We start from the raw sequence: 21,193 nt of genomic DNA, 5'->3' as shown, positions 1-21,193 counted from the left end.
CATTTTTATGGCATTAATCAGGACCTATTTGAACTTGCAAATAATGATGATCCAGCTACAGACTTAGCTGGAATAACTCATAACCAATTAAAGTTGTTAAAACATTGTCCCAGAGAAGAGAGCCCAGCAATCCAACTGTGTTGATCCAGGGAGGGTTTTTCTCCCAAGTGGCCCATAGAATTCAAGGTTCAGGCATTTAAACCTGGGCTTTGCTGTTTGCTAACTATGTCCCTTTGGCCCCTAAAGTGGATCAACCAAGCCTTTGATTCTTAGGGTATTGCCATTTGGGCTCAATTACAGGTCATTTCCCCGTGTAGTGACATGACTGTTCTCCCAGCATACACTCTATTCAGTTTGAAATAGGCTGTTAGTGGGTGGGCAAACATCCACAGATGGTATGAGGAGTAGACATGACTTCATTGCTATACTCTAGACTAGGGGAGCTGCCAAAGCCTCCCCCCAACCCTTTCTTCCCAACCCCCAAAGTTGTGGGAGAGATCTGTTTTTCAATAGCATATCCTTGCTTTGCCATAACAAGATCATAGGAGTTACTTAAACTTAAGTTTGTGGGTACGTCTTCATGTTTAGGATTTCTGCGTGCTAAAGGACTTCATGGATTTGGGTTCTTCCACTTGTTAAGTGTCTGGTATTTTTGTTGAAAAACACAAAACCAAAAGACCTGAATTTCTGTACTAGAAATTGGAGTCAATTCAATTCAGTTTAACAAATAGGAAGAACTGGGTTCAAATTCTAATTGCTGCTACTCCATGAATGATGTTGGGCAATAGGTTTTTTGTTTTGGGTCTCAATTTCCTTATTTGCAAAAGAGGAGGTTAAATGACCTTTGAGATTCTCCCAACTCTCAATTTATAATATATAATTTATAATGATTTTATGAGTAAATATATTAAAAAGGCACTGATGATGCTCTCTGAGGACAAAGAAATGAAAGATGGATTCCTGTCATTAAGAAATTTACAGTCTAATGGGAGACAGGGCTCAGATGCACGGACAAGGTGATAAATATATTGCCAGACAGAAACTTGCAAAAGCAAAGGAGATGGGAATTTATGGCATATTCTAGTCAGTCAACAAACATTTATTAAGCACCTACTATGTGACAGGTAAATACTGGGGATACAAAGAAAGGCAAAAACCAAAAGTATCCTTAAGGAATACTATTTAATGTGAGAGACATACAAACAACTGTGTACAAACATAACATATAAACACATACGTATATATACTTTTATACATATATATTTTGATATATACCTTATATTATATATGTATTATATGCATATTTAGAGATATATCTTTTTTTAATTCTATGATATCTAAAATATAATCAATTAATAATCAGTTGAGAGAAAGAACTTGAACTAAGAGGGATGGAGGGGGACAGATTTCTTGTAGACGATAAGAATTTAGGTAATTCATGAAGAAAGACCAGGGAAGCTTCCAGGTGGAGATGAAGAGCCAGAGAATTCAAGGCACCCACAGACAGACAGCCTTTCTAGAAGGGAATTCAGCTCAAGTGGCCTGAGAAATTCTCTATCATGAGGAGCCATTTTGATAAGAGAGAAAGAGGAATGTCAGATCAGATCAGTTTGGACACAAAACTCATCATACAACTTAGATATTAAAAGATATAGGAAAAGAGGTTTTGTAGAGGTAGGGAAGAGTGGGCCATGAGAAATCAGGAAATAACTGTGTAAAAGAGAAAAGGAATCAGTGAAGTGTTTTTTAAAATTAAAAATCCAATTTCTTAAAAAAAAAAAAAAAACAAAACAACAGGAGAGGGAAGTGAGAATTGATAATAGAAAATGAACACAGAAAATTCTATCTTGTAAGAATTATAAATGGAATGTAATAGCTCAAAATGAGCCAGGATTGGTTTAAAATAATAAGAATCATTTTTTAAAAAGGCATATTGGGAAAAAGAAGGGAATTAGTAAAGAAAGAAGACCACTGCTCTAGTGGCTAGTATAATGCTAACAAGAGGATGGAAACAAGGTTGAATATTCAACTATAACTTTGCATCTTTGCCAACTTAGTGATCTTTAGATAGGAAAGGATAGAGTAAAAATGGAAGTAAGAAGAGAACATTTAACTAGGTTTGATAAATTCAGGTAACCTGTCTTAGATGAAACACATTGAAGGACTTTGAACAAATGGACATATGTGATGATTGAGCCATTGTCATTAGTTTCTTAGATATCATGGAGAATGGGAGAGAGGGATTACACAATTGAAAAAGGGCAAACGCAACCCCCCCCTTTTTTTTTTAAGAAACATGTGGAACCTGAAAACTGCAGGATGGGGAGATCAACTTGGATTTCTGGCCTAGTTTTAGAACCCACTATTAAAGAGATGGCTTGTGAATATCTAGAAATGAAGCAGTCGTCACAAAGTGCCAGTGTGTGTTCAATAAGGACCTGGTAGAGCACTAGACTAATCTCATTTTCTTTTTTTCTTTTTCTTTTTTCATTTCTTTTTTTTAAAATAAAATAGTTAGACAGGTAAAAGGGGTGGTCTTGGTGTTACAAGAAGCTTGCTCAAATTCAGCTTCACATTTACCGTGTGATCAAAGACAAGGCACATAACCTGTTAGTGGCAATAAACAGTCTCTCCAAAACTATGACATAAAGGAGCTGCTGACCTGTATCAGTGGGAGAAATCTCCACACAAAGCAGCTCCTGATACTGATTCAATTATGGATCCAATCTCCACCCTCCTCAAAATTGAATTCAGGTATCTCTATACGTGATTCAGGTATAGAGATAATACCCAGATTCAGCAAAACATCTGACAAAGTCTGTCATGCTATCTTTAAACTCTCTTAAGGTCACTCATTCCTGGACACTCTCTGGAATTCTCATCTGGCAAAACTCCTTTTCTGGTTCCCCTTTTTGATCTGTGTTTTCCTCTTTAGAAGAACTGTCTAGCTTACTTGTATGTGTATCCCCAGCACCTACTAGTATCTGACATATTATTATTATTATTTAGTTATTTCAGTGGCGTTCAACTCTTTGTGATCCCAATCAGAGCTTTTTTTTTTTTTTTTTTTTTTTTTTCCAGATACTGGACTGGTCTGTCATTTCCTTCTCTAGTTCATTTTACAGATTGGGAAACTGAGGCAATCAGGATTAAATGACTTGCCCTGGATCACACAGCTAATAAATGTCAGAGGTCAGTTTTGAACTCAGGAGGATGAGTCTTTCTGACTTCAGCCTGGACACTTTATCCACCCTACCACCTAGCTGCCCTAAGTCTGGTATGTGGTAAACACTTAATACTTCTATCTCTCTCTCGGTCTTTCTCTGCCTATCTACCTGCCTATCATCCATCTATTCATAAATGATAGTTAAGTGTGCTTGGGAATAATTGAATGATTGGACACAAAGAGAAGTCATCAAAATTCTGATATCAGCTTGAAGGTCTCTAACAGAAAATCCCAGGAATCCTTCCTTGGTCTCTTGCTGTTCAACATATTTATCAATGCCTTAGTGGAAGGCTTAGATAGCCTGCTTATCAAATGTCCATGTGACGCAGCGCTGGGAGGGATTGCTTGGTGGAGGACAGAATCAGGTTCTAGCAAGATTTCAAAAGCCCAAATCTAATGAAATGAAATGTAATTGAGATAAATGTAAACTCCTGCATTGATGGATTTTTAAAAAATCAACGTCAAAAGATAAGATGGCAGAGGTGAGACTAGCTAGCCACTGACTTAATAGGCTACAAACTCAATAGAAACTCATAGTAGAAGAAGTTGGTTAAGAAAGAAACTTTGATCCTTTGAAGAATTTGCAGAGGTTCAATTGTCCAGAATGAGAGGTGTCTGATCTGCTGAGCTCTCTCTGTTCCAATCAGGACAAAGCAGGAATATTGTGCTCAGGTCTGGGTACTAGTTTTAGGAAGGACATTGATAAGGATCAAATTAGATAATATATGGAAAGCTCTTGGCCCCTTGAAAAGCTCAAGGGATATGTAAATGCCAGCTATTAATTTTTAAAATATGATTGAGAGTGTCCGGGGGGAGCAACCAGGAGATACATTAATGTTATCACAATTTTAGAGCAAGAAGATGACCTTAGACATCCTCTAATCCAACATTCTTATTTTTTTTATAAAACAGTGGTTCTCAAACTTTTGTTTTCAGTATCTTTATCCTATTAAAAATGATTGAGGATCTCTCCAAAGCGGTTTTGTTTATCTGGGTTATATTTATAGACATTTACCATATTGGAAATAAAGTAGACCTTCTAAAAGGGGATTTCAGAGATCCCCAGGATTCCCTAGACCATACTTTGAGAACCACTGGACTAGGGAGATAAAAGGATTTCAGATCTCCACCCCATTTCACAGATGGGGTGAACAAGACCCACGTGCCTTGTTCAAGGTCACCAAGATATTAAATGTCAGGGATGAGATTTGAAGCCTGGTCTTAATCCTCCAGCATTTTTTTCCCCCATATACCATCTTGGTGAAAGGTAATGGCAATAGGAGGAATTGTTCAAGGAACTGGAAACATTTATCCTGCAGAAGAGAAGAAGAGTTAGAGGGCGCTTGCTATGATGAAAAGTATCTATGTTCTATTTGATGCAAAAGAATAAGGAGCAACAAGTCAAAGCTCAAGAGAGGCTGATTTAGATTTGGCTTAAGGACAAACTTTTCATTTTTATAGTTATCAAAAGAGTCAGAGTAAGCTGAATAGATGTGGTGGAGTTCCCTTTGGGTCAGGTGAAGGTAGGCTGGCGCTCTGTTGGATATTTGTCAGAGGAGATCCCTGTTCTAGGATTCTGAGGTCTTTTCTCATTCTGGGATTCTGTCATATGTTTATCTGGGTATTTCTTTATTTATGTGTTGTCTTTCCCAGTAGAAAACTGAACTTCTCCATAGAGATCTCATTGTAATCTCAGTACTTCAGTACTCAGCAGTTTCTGGCACACATACTGACTGGGCCTAAAGTCAGAAAGACCCCAATTCAAATCTCCCCTCAGTTATTTAATACCTTTGTGATCCTAGACTGGTCAGCCTATGTTTGTCATTTTTTTCATGCCCATAATAATAGCATCTAGCCCTTCTCCATTTAAATTAGCTTGCAAGTCATTACCCTCCAGATGTCATTGGTACTTTCAGAGAAAGAAGCAGGTATGACAACAATCACTCTGGAGAAGCAAATGTGATAGCACCTAGCACATACTAACCATTGTATAAAAGTTAGCTATTGTTAACTATAATTATATATGCATCTTGATTGACTGTAGGGTACCAATGTACATACAAGGACAAAAACAAACAGTCTCTATCCTCAAGAATTCAGCAGTTTATTGCGACTGTTACTATATGTATTCAGTTAAATAAAAAGCAATTTCAAAACCCATTGATACTATATCACAGACAGAAAATGATTTACTTGGATTACCAAGAACAATTCTCTCTGTCTCTCTCCCCCTGTCTCTGTCTCTGTCTCTCTGTCTCTGTTTCTCCCTCAGTTTCTCTCTCTCTCTCTCTCTCTCTCTCTCTCTCTCTCTCTCTCTCTCTCTCTCTCTCTCTCTCTCTCTCTCTCTCTGTCTCTCTCTCCCTGTCTCTGTCTTTTCTCTATCCTTCTCTGTTTCTCTTTCTGTGTCTCTCCTTTTCTGTATGTGTGTTAAGCCTGAGAGGCAAGCCAATGACAGTGGGGAATTCCGCGAATTTTGTGTTCCCTTGCAGCAATCTCAGAGGGTAAAGCTAGAAAATTAACCACAGAAGAACTGATTTTTTTTTTATTTCCAGTAGAGCTGAGCTTCTTCTCTCTTTAGAGGCAAAATTTTTCAACAGACACGACCTGCTTATTTTTCATATTTATATATAAACAATAAATTATGACAAGGTGTGCAGTTAAGTTGGAAACTTGCATCCTCGAGGGATGGGTGTTAGACACTCAAGGAAGCCAAATGTCTGGAGGCGGAGATGATATATATATATATATTGATATAAATATATAGTACACACACACACACACACACACACACACACACACCTTATAGTTAGTGCCTTAACAAAGTGTGTGTGTTTGTTAATTTGCTATTGTAGCACATAGCTTTTCCATCTCGATCTGTACCAAAGTTAGAAACCACCTCGGAGAAACTGAGCTTTCTTCTTTGATATATTCTCTATTATAAACACTTATCTAGGTCTTCTCGAGAGTTGGTGGACGAGAACTGGATTTTTTTTTTTTTTACTAGAGTTTGCAGAAATATCCTATAGCGAAGACTTCGAAGGGGGAGGGGGATAACCACGGTCTAGACTTGGTTTCTGCAGCACACGCTGATTATGCAAATCCAGTTCCCTTGTAAATCATGGAAATATGATTGGGTTTCAAAAGCCTGGCAAGTTGGAAACAAAGCCAGCCTCTGGGACCATCCGCAATTTATGTGGCGCTCCACCCCCACACAAGCACAAACTCAGAAACAAACGGAAGCGGACCCGACGCCCTCAACCGGGGTAAAGAGGCCAAAAGCACGTGGCCTCGTCCCCCCCCTCCGCCCCAGGGTGGGCACCTGGAAGGTGGGGAGGGGGCAGGCTTATTGCATATTTCAGGAGCTGCTCCTCTGGGAAGGAGGAAAAGGCAAGGGGGGGGGAGGGGGATGGGAAGGAAGCCCACAGATTGCATCCAGCCGCGAGAGTAGTGCATACTTTCTTTCCCAACTTTGCAGGTCTCCGGGAACTGTAGGAAGACTCTGGGCCCCAATCCCCCCTCCCCCCTCAATGTCTCCGAATAGAGCCTGCGATTCTCCTTTAAGAAGCAGGGGGTGGGGATGAGGGAAGAGTCCCTCCCCATTCCCCAGTCTTTCACACCTTGGGTGGGAAAAGAGAGTGGGGGCTCCGAGCCCCAGGGCGGGGAAGGGAGGGGGTGGGGCCCGGGAAGGGCGGGGCGGGATCGGCACCCGTTTCCGGACCAATCGGACGGCCACGGGGCTCGGAGGCCCCGGGACTCTGTGCCCCGCTCCAATGGGGAGTGAGCTGGGGGGCGGAGCCGGGGCATGTTGCAATGTATCCAACGTGGGCCCGGCCCGGGCGCGCGGCGGCGGCGTTTGCGGCGGGGGGGCGGGGCTGCGGTGACCTGGGAGAGTTGGGAGAGCGATTGTTTGGGCGCGCGGGGCTGGCGCAGCGGGACAAGAGCTGAGCGGTGCTAAGGTCGGAGCGGTGCAGAACCGTGCAGGAGCGGGCAGAGCCGTGCACGCAGCGGAGCGGAGCCGAGCGGAGCGGTGCAGAGCCGTGCAGGAAGCCGAGCCGTGCACCGCGAGGCGAGCGGCAAGTCGTGAGCGCTGCAAAGTCGAGCTGTGCCCGGAGTGGAGCGGAACTGAGCTGAGCCGTGCAGAGCCCAGCCCGGGGCCAAGCTGCGCCGTGCACCGAGCGGATCGGAGCGGAGTTGAGCCGTGCAGAGCGGAGCCAAGCCCGGCCCGGAGGTCTGCTGCTAAGAGAGGCGAGGGGTGCTTGCTCGACAGTCGAGCCGGAGCCGAGGGCTTGCGCGCGGAGCGAGACGATGCCCGTAGCAGCTGGGCAACTGCGGGACTGAGCCACTTGTGCGGGGGCCCTGCCGGCCGCGGGAAGAGAACGAGGACCGGCGCTCGCTCGCCCGGTTTGCAGTAGCTCGTACGGGGGGCGACCCTGCCCGGATGGGCGCGGACCTCCCCCTAACCTGGGCGGTGGGCTAGTTGAGCGGCGGGACCACTGAAACAGTCCCGGGAGGAAGAAGCAGCGGAGAAAAAGGAGGAGGAGGAGGAGGAGGGCGCGGATCCCGCCCCCGCGTCCAGTCTCGCTCGCTTGTTCTCTCGGACTCCGGGCACTTCGGCCCGGCCACAAGACTTGCGTCCGGAGGCTATGCTGGGCGTCTAACGCCGAGGGGCCGAGCCGCGGACCCGCCAGCCTTTCGCTCCAGACCTGTGCCTGCGCTCCCCCGAGAACCCCCCGAAGTTCCCACCGGCCGTCCCTACCCCGCCGGGCCGGACCGGACCGCGCCGAAGCCAAGATGGCGGGGCGCAGTTGGGGAGGCCCCGGGGCCCCGCGGTGGCCGTTCCCCCGCCTGCTGCTGGCCCTCGGCTTGCGGCTGCTGTTGGCCGAGGCCGCCCCGGGTCCCGAAGCGCCCTGCGCCTCCAACTGCGTTTGCACCGGGGCCCTGCTGGATTGCAGCGGACTGGGGCTGACCGCGCTGCCCGAGGATCTCCCTTCGTGGACTGTCACACTGTAAGTGTCCCCCGCTCCCAGCAGCGGGCCCTGAGGGTGGGGTCCACGGGGATGCAAGCGTGCATGCATGCAAGCCGCAGTGCGTGTGTGTGTCCGCTTGTCTGTGACTCCTGTAACCCGACCTAGCTTGTGCCGCGAATGGGTAATGAATCAGGATCACCCCACTCTTGCCCACCCCACCTCCCTTTTACATTATTTATTAGAGCGTGTCTGAGTCTCTTTAGATTAGTGGAAACGCAGCCCCTAGTCCCAAATCAAGGTGCCCAAGTCCCAAGCGAGCTTCCCTTGTCCAGGACTGGGCCCCCCCCTCAGTCATCCCCTTGGAGATAGGATGATGCTTCTTTAGGATCCTCCACCCTAAGGTGGGTCTCCCCCTTTCGGTGTCCTGCTGGTTAGTTTCATGCTCCGTCCCGGACAGCTGTGACTCTGCTAATTTAAGTCCGTTGTCCCGCAAAGAAAGTTGTCTCTGCTCCTTTCAGGATGGTACCCCGACGCCGCGGGGAGTTTATAGAGAGACTGCTGGCAGATTCGTGACCCCTGTTAATGATCTCCCTCTGGGCCGATTGAAACTTAAGGGGGTATAGCTGTAAAATGAAAAAAAAAAATCCATATGAATGGGAGCAAAGAGTAATTTCAGCTGTAAGAATAATAATAATAATAATAAAAAAAACCTTCCATCATCTGGGGTTGAATAAGGATGCCCTAATCACCAATACTTGGCATTTCTATAGTTACCTCTATTCTCTGAATGCTTCAGCCTTTGGGTAAACTGACGCTATTAGCTGGCCTTTGCTTCATAATGGCTAACTTGCCAGCTACCCATTCTTCTCTGGAATGGATCGAAAGTTTTCTTGAATATAAAAAGAGGTGCTAATAGAAATTCCCATCTGTTTAGACTTTCATTTATTAAGCTGCTTCTGGCTGAAGAACGAATTCGGTGCCAGGAACTCAAAGACATCCCCCTCCCCCAGAAAACCCCAAAGGTGATTTTTAAAAGAGAGAGGAGATTTAACACCTGTAGATCGACCTGAGAAAAAGTTCTGGTGTTTTGTACTTGATGTGGGGAATGAATAAAAATGTGTTTCTAGAGATGAACTGAAATGATAGAACACCCAGTTACGTCTGGAAAAGTTAGATTCAGTCTTGGGGGGAACTCTCTTATTCCCAATGGTACTTGAATTTTTAACTCCCCGAATTCTCCTGAGGATATGATCTTGTCAATTTTATTCCCTTCATTTTATTTACTTACAAAGGATAGTCTAACTTTAGAGTTTACAAAAACCCTTTAGGATGTATTGGACAAATCAGTCTCATTTCGCAGAAGAGGAAACTGAGGCAGAAGTTAATGACCATCTATAAAGTGTTTGAATCAGGACTTAAATCCAGGTCCTTCTTATAGTCTTTTTCTTTTTTTAATATGTTTTTAAGTGTATGGAGGAGAGGTAAAACCCCACAGAAGTTGGACTTAATAGGTCTTCCCCAGTCTTGCAGAATTGACCAGTCCTTTGCACTGTATGCCCTTGCTTTTGATTCCTGATCCAGTGCCCTTTAAAACATGCTTAAATGACTCTTAAATTGGGCTTGTGTTGAAATAAGGTAAAGTCAGAAGCACCTTAGTTTCCTCCAAATGGAGGTCCATGTCTAGGTCATCTCAATAATTAATATTGAATATCTTGTTGTTTATCAGGGTCTTGCTTTCAGTAGCCAATGAGAAGTTGTGTAGCAGGCAGCCAGCCATCCATCCATCCATCCATTGGACAAATGACTTGAATCCTTAGCTCAGTTTGGTCTCTGGCCAGGTCCCGGCCAGCCCAACTAGCACATATTAATCATTTGCTGTGTATAGCATGCTATTCTTTGGTGCTGAGGACTCAAAACACCTGATTCTCTAATAGTGGAGGAAGATAAGGGCTTGGGAGGTCAAAGAGCAAGGATCACTTACAGTCTGAGAACTGGATGGGACAGATTCAGAAACTGAGGTCAGGAGACAAGTGACTTGCCTAAGATGAAACAGGTAACAATTAAAGCCAGGATCTGAACTCAAGTCCTTTAAGACAAATTATTGTCCAATTCCCTGGGGCAACAGAATTGATAGCAATTTACTTAGTTTGACATCTGGTATAGTGCAAAGTACTTGTTTGATCTTGGGTCAAGAGGACATTAGCTTAAAAAAAAATGATATGATCATAAGACCTAATATGGTCATGGCTTTGTCCATGTAATTTTGGAATAAACCACAGTTGTGTTCACTAGTCAGGGGTATCATTCATATCACAACTACCTGTTAACATTTTAATTAAAGTCTCAGTTTCAGTGCTTGGTCGTGTGGGATAGGGGTAGAGGTCTGCCTTGCCCATGAATCCCATCCATGACGCTAGCTGGCTATGGCCTCTCTCTCTCTCTCCCTCTTGCTCCCTTCTCAGTGCCTTGGGCACTGCTCTTGGTTATAAGTTTCTGAGCTTTGGTTGATGTTACCTTCTTGAGAGCTAATCTTTACCCTTAGCTAACTAGGGGCAGTGTGGCCATGTTCTGGTCTTGAGAATCTGGAGCAGAACATCTGGGTTTTAATTATACACCTATGCTTCTTTTTTTTAAATAGCTTTGTGATCATGGGCCATCTTGGAGGGTGCAAATTGATTTGGAGGATCTCTGGGTTCAAAATTGGCTCTGTCTCATTCTTCCTGTGTGACTTTGAGCAACAGTTCAGTCCTTCTGACCTCAGTTTCCTTATCTATAAAAATGCAGGTTCCGTTAGATGGCCTCTGAGCAGAACTCCCTTTGAAATCTAAATTTTATTTTCCTCTAAGTTCAAATCACTGACACCTACCCCCATTTCCTAAATTATAAATGATTGCTATCATCCTCGGTGAAGGGAGTTTCCCCACACATTGAATATCAATAAACTTCATTTATATGGTATTTCATTACAAGTTTACTGTCATTTCACACATGAAGAAATCGAAGTTTAATAAAGTTGCATGGTCCCCGAGACATGATTTTCCAAACTTAAGTTTTAGTTTTAAATGTTTTTTTTTTTTTTAAAATAAGGTGGATTTTTACAATGTTTGTCTTGATGAGACTGTAAATTCAGAAGAAGGATTTTTTTTTTTAAAGCCACTTGGTAGATATTTCAATAAGTAGACTAATATCAAGACCCTTCTCCAGTGGGCTATATCTATGGAAACTTGCAAAGATGAAAATAAATAGCATTTGAAACCACAGATTGGTTCGTTTAGGACTTGGAATCCCTTGCATGGTTTAGAAATCTTGCTTTTTAGGCTGGCTCATGACAGCTCCGTTTTAGGAAGGGATTAAAACAGTAGAATGAATTATCCTCAGCAGCTAATGGGAATTATCTGTAATGTCATAAAATATTTTTTTCCATGGGCTGCCTTTACCCCCTTGAAAGCCTGGTGTCCAAGAGGCTGGGACATTTGTTGTAGGGCAGCTCTGGCAAACAGCCCCAGGGCACTGGCTTAGTACATACAAAGCAGCCTCCTGGCAAGCATTAAATTGAATGTTAGGGAAGAAGACATTTAGGGGGCTTTGGGGACCCAGTTCAAGTTCTCTTGCATTTTAATACCATGACTGGGGCAAGTCATTTGAACCTGTCTGGGTCTCGGTTTCCAAATCTGTAATTGGGCTCTAAGATTCCCCTACAATCTTAAGGAAAATAAAATTTGCTGTACTAATGGAAAAAAATGAGATATCAAAAGGGGGTGTGTGTGTGTGTGTGTGTGTGTGTGTGTGTGTGTGTGTGTGTGTGAATTGGCATAATGAAAACTGCAGATATGTATTGCAGATTTCCTGAGGATTGCCTGTGACCTTTGTAATAATGTCTGATTCTTAGAGGTCAGAAGACCCATTGCAGATCTGAGCTTTAGCTTCCTCATCTGTTCCAGTGTATCTTTTACCTTTCTTTGGATTCCCAGCAGTTACAGTGCCTGGCATACAGTAGGGGCTTATTGACTAAGAGCTGGCCTTTTGGCCCAGGGTTGTAGACCCAGCATTAACATATTTTGGGACTGAGTGATAAATAGTCTTGTGAGGATCATATGTAAGGTTCCAACAGAGTTTTGCCAGCCTTAAAGAGTTAAATAAATGTCAGCTTTTAGTAACAATCACTTTGTGTTTTTTCTTATAATTTCTATTAATGCTTTTTCTCTTATCCTAGTCATTTCAGAGGGGACACCTTTCCTTTTTAGAGGGAACTTTGATGAATGAAAAAGGACTTATAGGCATTTAAGTGTGGGAAAGAAAAGCAAATAAATAGAAACACCCTACATTTCTCTGTATTTTCTCTATATGTTCTCTATATTTCTCTGCATCTTCTGATTTTCATCTGTCTGAAAAATCATTTTAGCAGCTTGATTTGAACTCAGACCTTAATGATTTGGGATAGCTTTCTAGACATGGGGGTATGAATATCTCTCTGATAATAATACTAATAGCTAATACTACTTAACGGCGCAATAATAGTACTATAATAGGACCGAGAACCTTGCAGATAGTGATTAATAAGTGCTTTTTGTTGATTTGTCACTTTTCAGTCATTTCTGACTCTATAATCCCATGGGGGTTTTCTTGGCAAAAATATTTTGATACTTTCTCAGCACATTTTACAGATGAGGAAACCGAGGCAAACAGTAAAGTGACTTGCCCAAAGTCACACTACTCATAAGTGTTTGAGATGAGAGGCCAGATGCCAGATTTGAACTCAGGAAGATGAGTTTTCCTGTGCCCACTGTGCCACGTAGCGGCCCACTAATAAATGCTAGGTGATTGCTTTTTAATTTAAGGATACTAAACCTGTGGAATGGAAAGCTTAGAAAATAGTCAACATCAATGGGAAATTTGTTGACATATAGAATCTTTGACTCTCCGCCTGCTATGCAAGCTGCCCTGGCGTGGTACTCTCAGTGAACCTCCCTATTTCCCAGCTACCAAAAGTTACTTAGCCCACCTGTGTGCACAGCACGTCAAGTAGAAAAGAACAGGGCCAGGTAGCAAGTTGTTCCCCCGGATACCTGAAGTGTGTGGTAAAAGATGAGAACCAGTTGAGTAGCAATAATGCCGATAAGAACTTGTGTCGAATGAATGAGCATGCTTCGGCCACTTACACACACATACCCGTACTGTTCCTTCAGATAGGTTGGCGGAACCTACCAGCCAAAGCAATCGGTGACCCTGGGCAGGGAGCCAGTGGCCACATTTCTTCTCAGAACTTAGGAAGCAGCTGAACTGCTCAGCCTGTTGAATAATTGGACTTAAAGCTCTTTCTAGCACTCACTTTGAAGCTGCTTGATAGGAGGACTTCAAAAGCTATTTAATAACTCTTAAGTCTGATTCACATTAGAACATTATCTGTGGTCATAAAGCTTCAGTGCTGAGCTCTGAGGAGCAAAGGCTTTTTACTTAAATATGCCAGGTGCAGATGGGAAGAGCTCTTGCCGGATTGGGGGGGGGGGGGCTGGAGTCCTGAGCAAACCCCACTTTGTGTTTCTGATTAAAAGCAGAACTTAAGGACCTGGTTTCTACACATGCTGACTTTGGGGAGATGACTTTGGAAGCAAACATTTGTGTATTTTATCCACCCTTCTTGTGTGCCTGTTATAATAGTCCATTCAGATACAAGAAAAGTCATAACCTAAATGTTTATATCTAAAAAAGTTCTTAAATGCAGCTAGGGGGCCCCGTGTATAGAGTTTCTATCCTCATCTTCCTGAGTTTCAGATCTGGTTTCCGACAACCCTGGCTGGGTAACTTACTTAACCCTTCTTGCCTCAGTTTACTCATCTGTAAAATGAATTGGAGAAGGAAATGGCAAACCATTCTTGTCCAACTGGCAAAAAAAAACCCTCCCAAAATGAGGTCACAAAGTGAAGGGTGCCATTGAAACAAGCGAACAACAAATAAATGCCTTCTTCCCCTCTTTGGCTGGGATATTATAAAATCATCGATTGGGAGCTGGAAGCAAACTCGGGCCATCTAGTGGTTTGTCTCCCTCATTTCAATGACAAGGAAATTGAGGCCCTCCTGAGACTAGAGTGACTCGCTCAAAGTCATGCAAATGTTTAGTGGCTTCTCTGAATTAGAACTCCTTCTGACAACAGATTTGTTCTTTTATTTTCTACTCATCCCTCTAGTGGGGCAGGATTGCTAATGAATGAATGAGGAAACTCTTTATTCACCCCAGAGAATAGCAGGATGGGAAGATAACAGTAATCAGATTTGAATCCAGGATAGACCTGAAGATTCCTCCTTTAAAAATCCAAGCTTCCCTCTCAGCAGTTGCTCTTCAGAGAGCAGTTAAAATGGGCCTGGTCCTAAAGTTTCCATTCTAGTAATGGCATTTTTTCCCCATTCTATAGTTAGAACTATGGAGTTAGACCCCCAGCAGCCACTGGCAGGTGGCTCCCGTGTCACAATAAGGCGCAAAGTGGGCTTTAGCCTTTCACAGGAGAGAGGATGTGTATAAAGAGTGAATGGCCGGGTTTCGGGAAACCGCCAATCTCCATGCTACATTGTGTGCAAATAGCCAGCTCGCTACATTATATGCAAATGGAATATTGCTACTTTGTTCCAAACTTTCCTTTGAGGTTTTGCTTTCCAGAGCCTTGGTTTGAGGGACTTTCAGTCCCAGCTTGGTGGAGACAGAACTTTGAAACGTTGTTTCTCACTTTGATTTGGATAATAAATTAGGAGAAAATTCAAGTACTCGATTCTAACCTACCTTTCCAAACTTAAGGACTCCCCTTTTGTTTTCTAGAGGTGGGTGGGAGGGCATTCTTGGGTATGAGGGAAGGGACAGAGTTGCACAGCTTCCACATCTGCAGGGATCTCTCCCTCTCACCTCCTCTGCGCCTCACACTTTTCTTCAAATGCTACCTTCTTCACGAAGCTTCCCTCGCCATTCTCCTCCAGCTGTCATTTATTTTGTATTTTGCATATGCGAAGTTCCTATGGATGTCGACCTTCTGGTAGTATGTAAGTTTCTGGAGGGCAGGAACTGTTGCATTTTTGTCTTTGTAGTATCGAGTCACAAAAGCGGGTACTTGAGAAATGATCGCCAATGGATGGATGGGGAGGAAATGCTCTCAAACTTTAGGGAAATCTCAGCTTCAAGAACTGAAGGATTTTGGAGAAGTGGATAAAAGCCCATGTCGGTTTTCAAGGTGTCTCTGCTTATGGGTTGAGTAGGTATCTCTGAAGTCATTCTGCTGTGTGTGATGGTGCAAGGCACCCATGACACACATTCTTGGATCCTCTGTAAGCCTGGGAGAAAATTATGAAATGCCCCAAGGCTTGGGACACAGTACCAATTGGCCGACCTTTCCTTGGCCAGCAAAATTTTCCCTAGTGGTGGCCACCTCCATAAATTGTTGTTGTTGTTGTTTTCCATTTATAGAAAACCAAAAGCCCGGGTCTGACTCCCAAGAATCCCCAGGAATCTGGAGATCTCGCTGTCCCAGCAGTAAGATTTGGGGCAGTTTCCTTAACTGAGGGCCTCATCTCGTACAATGGGGTTGGCTAGCTTTCAGCCCTGGGCTCCAGGATTCTGAATTTGGGGCAGCCAGCTCCTGCAGCACTGAAGGGTCAGGCTTTGAAATGGAAATGTTCTCATTGCCAATCCATTAAAATTCTTTGGATTTTAGATGGTCATAAACATAATAATATCTGACATTTATTGTAAGGTTTGTAAAATGCGTACCTTTATGTCTCATTCTCTTTGTATGAATCTCAGCCTCTTCCTGGGGTAGGAAGTACAATTCTAATTAACTCTAACCGATTAGAAAATTAATTGATGCTTAATTGGTTAAGTGGCTTGCCCAGGGGAATCACCTAACTAGAATGTATGCTCCTTGAGGGCAGGTACTGTGTGGATGGAGGGTGGGGGTAGGGTGTTGGAGTTTTCTTTGGCTTCTCTTTGTATCCCTAATTCGGTGGTGTGGTATGAGTGAGTGGCTGATTAGCTAGTAAGCACGGGAGCAGAATTCAAACTTTGCACCCCGCTCACTTCAAAGCCTGCACTGTCCCCCATGCTGGCAGCCAGGTGACTAAGAAAGCTTGGCGCACAGTTGGGAAGGCTGCAATTTCAGATATTGCTGCTCATACAAAGAGAATGAGACATTTGCTGTGTGACCCTGGAAAGGCAAAGGACCTCTAGCCTCAGTTTCCTTATATATAAAAATAGGGCTACTAGGGTTGTTTTGAGGATCCCATTAGGTAGCATATCGTAAAGTGCTTTGCAGACCTTAAAATCTGATTAGCTAAGAGCCTGGTTTGGCTCTCAGGATACCTCCTGTGTTCTGCCATTATTTGGGCCCTGATTGGCTCAGAGTGAATGTAAATAGCCATTGTTTCTGTTTTGGCCAGAAACCCAGAGGGTTTTCCCCTCTCAGATTGAGATTTTTATTTGTATGGGAGTGCCTGCATTGATATATATATATATATATATATATATGTATATGTATATGTATATATGTATGTATATGTGTGTGAGTGTGTGTGTGTGTGTGTGTGTGACTAAGTAAAAGAGGCCATACTCTCCCTTATTTCTTACGTACCCTTAATCACTGACTAAGTGATTGTATATCACAGTGGATAGAGCTTTGGCCTTGGAGTTCGAGGAATGGGAGTTCAAATCCAGCTTCAGGAGAGCTTGATACCTACTAGCTGTGTGACCCGGGCAAGTCCATTAATCCTGATTGCCTTGTAAAACAAAATCTTCTCATCCATAAAGGTGGGGGAAATGGGGACCCAGAGAAGGTTTAGAATCTTCTGAAAAGTCATAACAGCTCTTAAGAGGAAGGAAGAGAGGAAAGGATCTCATTTCCAGATATTGGGGTCAGACATTTAGACTTGGAATCCCAAGCTTTATTTTATCTCAGCAAAGGGGAAACTGAGGCCCAGGGGGTAGAGATGTATTCAGCAGCTGCCCCATCTTGTAGTCTTTTCCTGAGACTTCAGACAGCAGGTTGCCTCTCTGGGAAAGTCATTATGTTCGGAGCTATTCTGTACTCTTTATCCCTGCCTTTCATGGCCATATCTTTTCTGTTTTCCCTCCCATGTCTGCTTTCCTTCTGCTTACTTCATCAGTTGAGCCATATAGGATAGCTTTCAAGTCTGGTGTGAACTTGTGGGAACCAAAATGATCTAAAGTCAACGCTTGGGTTCAAATTGGGGCTTGACCAATGTGATCCTTTGGGCAAGTCCTATCTTGGGGCCATGTGTCCTCTGTGATCTCTTGGATCTTACTTCCAGCTGAGGATTTTGTGACTCACACCGTCTTTGTTAAATGCATTTGGGAAATGAATAAAGAGTGAGACTTTTTGTTTGTACATAAATGGGAAAGTGTCAAGTTTGGAGACCCCTTTCCTATGGGTGTCAGAGGAGCTCCTGCTCTGGGGCTTGGGGGAGACAGCATCTTGTAAGGGGGCAAATAAGCTGCATGGTCCTTCACGGCAGACTCCAAGCCAGAGCCACTGACTCCACTATATCACACACAGTCTTGCTCTCTGGCCATTTGTCTCCCATCTGCAGTTTTCAACTTGTTGACAAAGGGAAAGTTTAGCTCTTAGAAGATTGAGGACTTGTTTCCCTTGGGAATTTCTGGGCTGGAAAGCCAGGCAGGCTTTTTCCATAAGTGATTTAATATCTAAAGAGAGGAAAAAATAACCCCAAACCAAACTTCTCTGTGCCCTTTGTTGGAAGTCTGGCAAAATGCACAGGAGTTACGGACTGTTATAGTACAGCACAATGACGTTGACTATCACTCGTATGGTACTTGAAAGTTTGCAAAACTCTTTTATCTACTTTCTATCCATGTTTTTGTTTTCATCACTCATGTGAGATGTTCTCATCACAATGGAAACTCCCACAACTAGGATTGCTTCTTTCCCTGTCTTGGAATCCCCAGAGCCCAGCACAATGCCTGGCACTTGGTGGACACTTCCTAAATCCTCCTCTCTATTTTACAGATGAGAAAAGTGAGGTTCAGAAAGGTGTGATTACACCAGGGGTAGGGGAGGACCTTGGAGGAGATTGGAATTCAGGTCTTTCTCATTGCTATATCTGTCTGTCTCCTCTGAACCTTTTACATTAGGTGCTGGGTGAACACACCTAATTAATGTATGGGTGCTGCACCCGTGATCTGTAAGCACTCCCGGCTTGCACCACTATCTCCTTCCCAAAACAGGAGGATGAGAGGAGCAGACTTGTGGACTGATGTTTGACACTATTATTACTGGCTTTGGAAAAAATCGAGGTGATCTTTGGCCAGCAGTACTAATTTCAGATATTATAGGACCATAGAGTTGTGAAAAAAAAAAAAATACTGGACTACTTAGTAGTAAGACTGATGAGATGAGCTAATTAGCACTGTGTACTCTTATTGTATGTATTGCTACTAATAATTGTTTTATGTTGTTGTAGTATGATTGGGGAGGGGTCTTTTTTAAAGGGATGAATATCCTATGCTTCCTCTTATTACTGTCTAGGCTTGGTTTTTTTTTTTTTTTTTTTTTGTAATGACCATGGGAGGGAACTCTGGTTCTGAGGTAGTAATTCTTTCTCTCTCTCTCTCTCCCTCTCTCTGTCTGTCTCTCTCTGTGTCTCTCTCTCTGACTCTCTAAATCTCTCTCTCCCCTCCCCTCTCCTCTTCTCTTCTCTTCTCTCTCTCTCTCTCTCTCTCTCTCTCTCCTCTCTCTCTCCTCTCTCTCTCTCTCTCTCTCTCTCCTCTCTCTCTCTCTCTCTCTCTCTCTCTCTCTCTCTCTCTTTCTCTCTAATCTGGCATAACTGATGCAAAGCCCGGGGTGCCCAAACTGATTGGTACATTACAATAAATGTTTGTCCTCTGAGGCAGGATGCAGATGCCAATCAGTGTTCTCTGATAGCTTGTTTTGGCAAGCGTGGGGACTCAAGATGGAAGGAGACTGTGTGATATCTCTTCATAGTAAATATCTGCTGTTTATCACTTTTGAAAGTGGACTTTTGTGGTATTCTGATCTAATCTTTTACAGTCTTTGAATGTTTTTCTAAAGGTCTCAAAATGCTGGGGAGAAATGAATGAAGTAAGTGAGTTTATATCATGTAAGCAGTATTAGCTGAACTCAAAAGAAGCTTTATCCCTAGGATAAGCTTTTTAAACTCCTATTTAAAAAGCACCTGTTCGAAAGCATTCAACCCTGAGCATTTGGGAATGATTCCTGGTGTACTTTTAAATTCCTAAATAGCCACTTAGGGACTATGTCTATTTCCTTAGTTTCAATGTAAATTTCACTGGCATCTCTCACCATTTTTTGGGGGAAAAATACAGGACTTAGAACCAGAGGGTCCTGGGTTTGAATCTAGTCTTTGTCATGTGCTCCCTGCCTGAAGCTGGCCAAGGTTTGTAGCTTTCTGGCCAATCTGTTCATGGGAAACGATTTAGAGTTACAAGGATCTTTGGAAGTCATCAGGGGCACAGATCTCTTTTACCTCTATATCTATGGTCTGTGGCTAATTATATTGCATTGCTTTAAAAAAAAATATTGCTATTTACCTACCCCTGAATGGTTCTGTCTTTCTTAGTAGTGGAAGCTCCATGAGGAAAAGGGCTATTTTTATTTTCTTTTGTATCCCCAAGGCCTAGCACTGTGCCTTTATTCTTAATAAATGAATGATCTAATAAATATTTGAACTGAACTTAGATGATTGCTGTCCCCTCCATCTTGGTATCAAAGAAGTGACGTTATAGTGCACTGCTACATAATATTCTGCTAAAAAAATCCAATTGATCTCTCCATGTTTGAAAAATCACAATTATCATGGTTTTTTTTGTTCTGATAAATTAAAAGAAAGATTTTTTTCATATAAGAAAGATTTTTTACTCTCTTCTACCCTTTTCACCTTAGAAAAAGAAAAGCAAAAACTAAACCCCTGTAACATATTAAAATAAAACAAATTGCTTAATTTGTTAATATGTTAAAATGTTTCATTTTCTATATCCTGAGTCTCATCTCTTTCAAAAGCACTTGTTTGTTCTTGAAGCACAACAGCCTACCAATTTTAAGGCCCTGAATTTTGGGGATGACAGGTCATATGAGTAGAGATCTAAAAGCCCTTTTTAAAAATTCCTAAATGGTTTTTAAGATCCTCCTTGCTAAGATGAATAAGCATATGAGCAACTGCTGTTCCAGGACATGGTGTTAAATGCTGGTCTTTTGCCATAACATCTAAATGAATGATCTGTGTTTTAAGTATCCATTTTTAATGAAGTACTTACTCCTCAGAATAGCTTTGATTATCTTGGGGTTCATTAAACCCTCCTAACCAAGTAGGAAAAACAACACCCTTTTGTTTAAATTCTCTGCCCCAGAAACCACAATTTTTACTCTTGTGTTGCTGCTGCACATTTGACTCCCCCATAAACTTTTCTGGCTCTCTGGGCAGCTGTCAGTGAATTTTTCTGTTTCTTTATTAATTGTTTAAAATCCATTAGCAAATAATAAATGCACTTAGAGTTTTTAAAAACGAAGCTTTGAGAAATGCCTAGTTGAATAAATCTTAGTATAGGTAACTGCTGCTCATCTTTCATCAGGATGAGTGAGATTTGAAGGGAATTAAAATACAACCTGGGGAACCTTTGAAGTTGAGATACAACTTGGAAAAAAAACAACAAAAGGTACAAACTAGCATTATGGAGTTAGAGCTGGCAGAGACTTTAGAGACTGCTGAGTCTAATCCCCTCATTTCACAGATAGGGAAACTGAGGCCCAAATAAGCAAAATGTCCCAGAGACAGTTGGGATTTGAATCTGGGTCTTCAGATGGACTTACTAGTGCTGCTGGACTTAGAGCTTTCAACGTTTTGAAAAGTTTTTTTTGGGGAAAAAAAAAGTTTTGAAAATGCTTTTCTAAGCAGCAAACTGACCTAACTGTTTTGTTTGTTTCTCTGTCCCTGTTTTTCTGTTTGTCTCTTT

At 42.7% G+C, this 21,193-nt stretch overlaps 1 protein-coding gene across 1 annotated transcript in view; it reads left to right on the top strand.

The window, feature by feature from the left end:
- The first annotated feature begins 6,989 nt into the window (after positions 1-6,989).
- The window catches only part of LRIG1 (leucine rich repeats and immunoglobulin like domains 1), a 130,473-nt gene continuing 116,269 nt past the window's right edge, over positions 6,990-21,193 (top strand). Inside the window, exon 1 of the mRNA XM_051980425.1 lies at positions 6,990-8,232. Within this exon, the coding sequence (XP_051836385.1) occupies positions 8,018-8,232 (215 nt within the window). The 5' untranslated portion in view covers positions 6,990-8,017. The remainder of the gene's footprint in view (positions 8,233-21,193) is intronic.

The sequence above is a fragment of the Antechinus flavipes genome, chromosome 1, assembly GCF_016432865.1.
Source record: "Antechinus flavipes isolate AdamAnt ecotype Samford, QLD, Australia chromosome 1, AdamAnt_v2, whole genome shotgun sequence".
NCBI classification, from domain to species: Eukaryota; Metazoa; Chordata; class Mammalia; order Dasyuromorphia; family Dasyuridae; genus Antechinus; species Antechinus flavipes.
The sequence above is the reverse complement of the archived record's forward strand: the minus strand, read 5'-3'. Positions and strand labels throughout refer to the sequence as shown.